The 1,852-nt window shown below is 42.1% G+C and overlaps 1 protein-coding gene across 1 annotated transcript; it reads right to left on the bottom strand.

Moving 5' to 3' along the window:
• Positions 1–40: 40 nt before the first annotated feature.
• LOC108356132 (von Willebrand factor A domain-containing protein 8-like) lies at positions 41–1,846 on the bottom strand. Its single transcript, XM_017607263.1, has 3 exons — positions 930–1,846; positions 431–862; positions 41–366 (listed from the first exon to the last, which is right to left on the bottom strand). The coding sequence occupies exons 1-3, from the start codon at positions 1,772–1,774 to the stop codon at positions 267–269; spliced, it is 1,377 nt and encodes a 458-aa protein (XP_017462752.1). The 5' UTR covers positions 1,775–1,846; the 3' UTR covers positions 41–266.
• Between the last annotated feature and the right edge of the window lie 6 nt (positions 1,847–1,852).

Here is a 1,852-nt window from a genome sequence, read left to right as displayed (position 1 = left end):
CGATTCGTACGAAAACAAGAATACGCCCCATTGTTTTTAATTTGGTATGATTTTGGAGCTGGCCCAATTTTATTTTGTATCAGCTAGGAACTTACAAATGTACCAACAGTTATTGATAAATGCAGATTTTGGCTATAAAAATATATAAATACATACATGCTTTTTTAGACACATATACTTGTATTACACATTAAAAAACTGTACAGATTCATTGACTTTTGACTTAAAAAATAATTCCCATTTAAGATAAACATTTCTTAACTACCTCACAGCAATGATGAAGTGAAAATCTGTTTCAGAATTTGTGGCAATTTCGTTAAGTCCATGCAAACATAACTATGCCCTGCCGGCATTTGAGCATTGATTCTGAAATTAAACGGACAAAAATTTTAAAGATTCTTGCATAAGGACCAAATTTGTCTGAGCATACTCATCAGCCTCCTCCTCTAAACTGCCAATGAATAACATATGTCCTTTCACTTTCGGTTCACCATTCATAAGAGCTTTCCCCAGCTCTTTTGGCTGTATGCCATAACGTGATAAGTTCGCATCGCTAAGCACTACAACGATTGAGTTGTCATAGTTCTCAGTTGACAATGTATTCACAGCTTCTTTAATAGCCTTTACAGTACTGTCGCCAGACCAGCAGAATTGGGAATGTGCATGCATCATACGAATTGTTTCGAAACGTTCTTTATCTGTTTTTGGCGGGCTACCAGCGTTGACAAATGGTATTTCCCAACCCTCGCCGCTATGACCAACGATATCATACACAATTTTCTTTTCAAAGCCCTCGAATGCTTCCATGACCATTACGACGGCTTCGAGCTCGCGATCCAAACGGCCATCGTAACCATTAAATCTGGAAGCAGAGAGAATAGGATGCAAGTGACTGTCAATATTGAGTGAAAAAGTGGGTAAGCATTTACCTGTACATGGAGCCCGACACATCCACTACCAACTTCAACCTATTGGGCTTCTCCTGAATATGATCCGCCCACGGATTAGCCTCAGCACGTCTCCTATAGATATTCTTTTCTCCAGTAATACCCTCTATCAAGCGTGTGTCATCTAACTCCCCATGTGTTTGGTATTTTTGCCATTGTCTTTCATTACTCTTCGTCTGCATAGCTTCTAAAACTGCTTTGAGCTGCTGCACTTGCTTCCGAATCGGCTCGCTGAATTGTGCGTATAACTTATGATCATGAGCTGACATACGAATCTCTTTTAGCTTGTCTTCGAATGCTTTGCGATTCATTTCGCGGGCAGCCTGTTTTACCTCTTCCGGTATCGCATCTTTCTCTTCATCAGAGAGCTGACGCACTTTGTGACCGGCATCCAGGCGAAAAGGTCCACCTTTTCCCCCAAGACCAGCTGTGTCGCGACCGCCAGTACCGCCAGCCCACGTATTGCCGCCTACATGCGGCTCGTTCTTTGGGTCAACTTTGCCGTATTTGGGATTAGAAACGTCAAGACCACTTTTGCGTTCAACTGTCAATTGGATTTCCTTCTTGCGCCGCAATGCAAACAATTCATTGCGCGCATATGCTTCTATGGGTAAGCCATGCTTGGATAGTACTGTTGTTACTTGTTGCAGAGCCTCGGGTTGATATTTGTCGAAGTCCAGCACATTGCCAACCAATTCGGACATTGAGTCGTGCGGATATTTTTCCAAATGTTTCACAATATTAACCACTTCTCTTGTGGAGTAAGGGTAATTGAGTACACCTTCATCGGCCAATGTACGCAGCTCGCCAAAAGCATTGACCAGCATAGAGAGTGTTTTCTTGGGTACTGATGGGCCATATTTTTGCAGAAGAAATATTTCTGAATCCGGCGACGGATTATCAAT

This window comes from Rhagoletis zephyria, unplaced genomic scaffold (assembly GCF_001687245.7).
Source record: "Rhagoletis zephyria isolate East Lansing unplaced genomic scaffold, Rhagoletis_zephyria_1.1 Rzeph_scaffold_54498, whole genome shotgun sequence".
NCBI classification, from domain to species: domain Eukaryota; kingdom Metazoa; phylum Arthropoda; class Insecta; order Diptera; family Tephritidae; genus Rhagoletis; species Rhagoletis zephyria.
Note: the sequence above shows the minus strand (reverse complement) of the source record. Positions and strands in the feature narration are given on the sequence as shown.

Bases quoted from the DNA above. Each gene is read 5' to 3' on its own strand.
- LOC108356132 (XM_017607263.1), bottom strand. From the start codon at position 1,774: ATGCTGGTCAATGCTTTTGGCGAGCTGCGTACATTGGCCGATGAAGGT. The intron at 863-929 runs GTAAATGCTTAC...CTCTGCTTCCAG, and splicing joins GTGTCGGGCTCCATGTACAG to ATTTAATGGTTACGATGGCC. The intron at 367-430 runs GTATGCTCAGAC...GTTTAATTTCAG, and splicing joins TTAGAGGAGGAGGCTGATGA to AATCAATGCTCAAATGCCGG.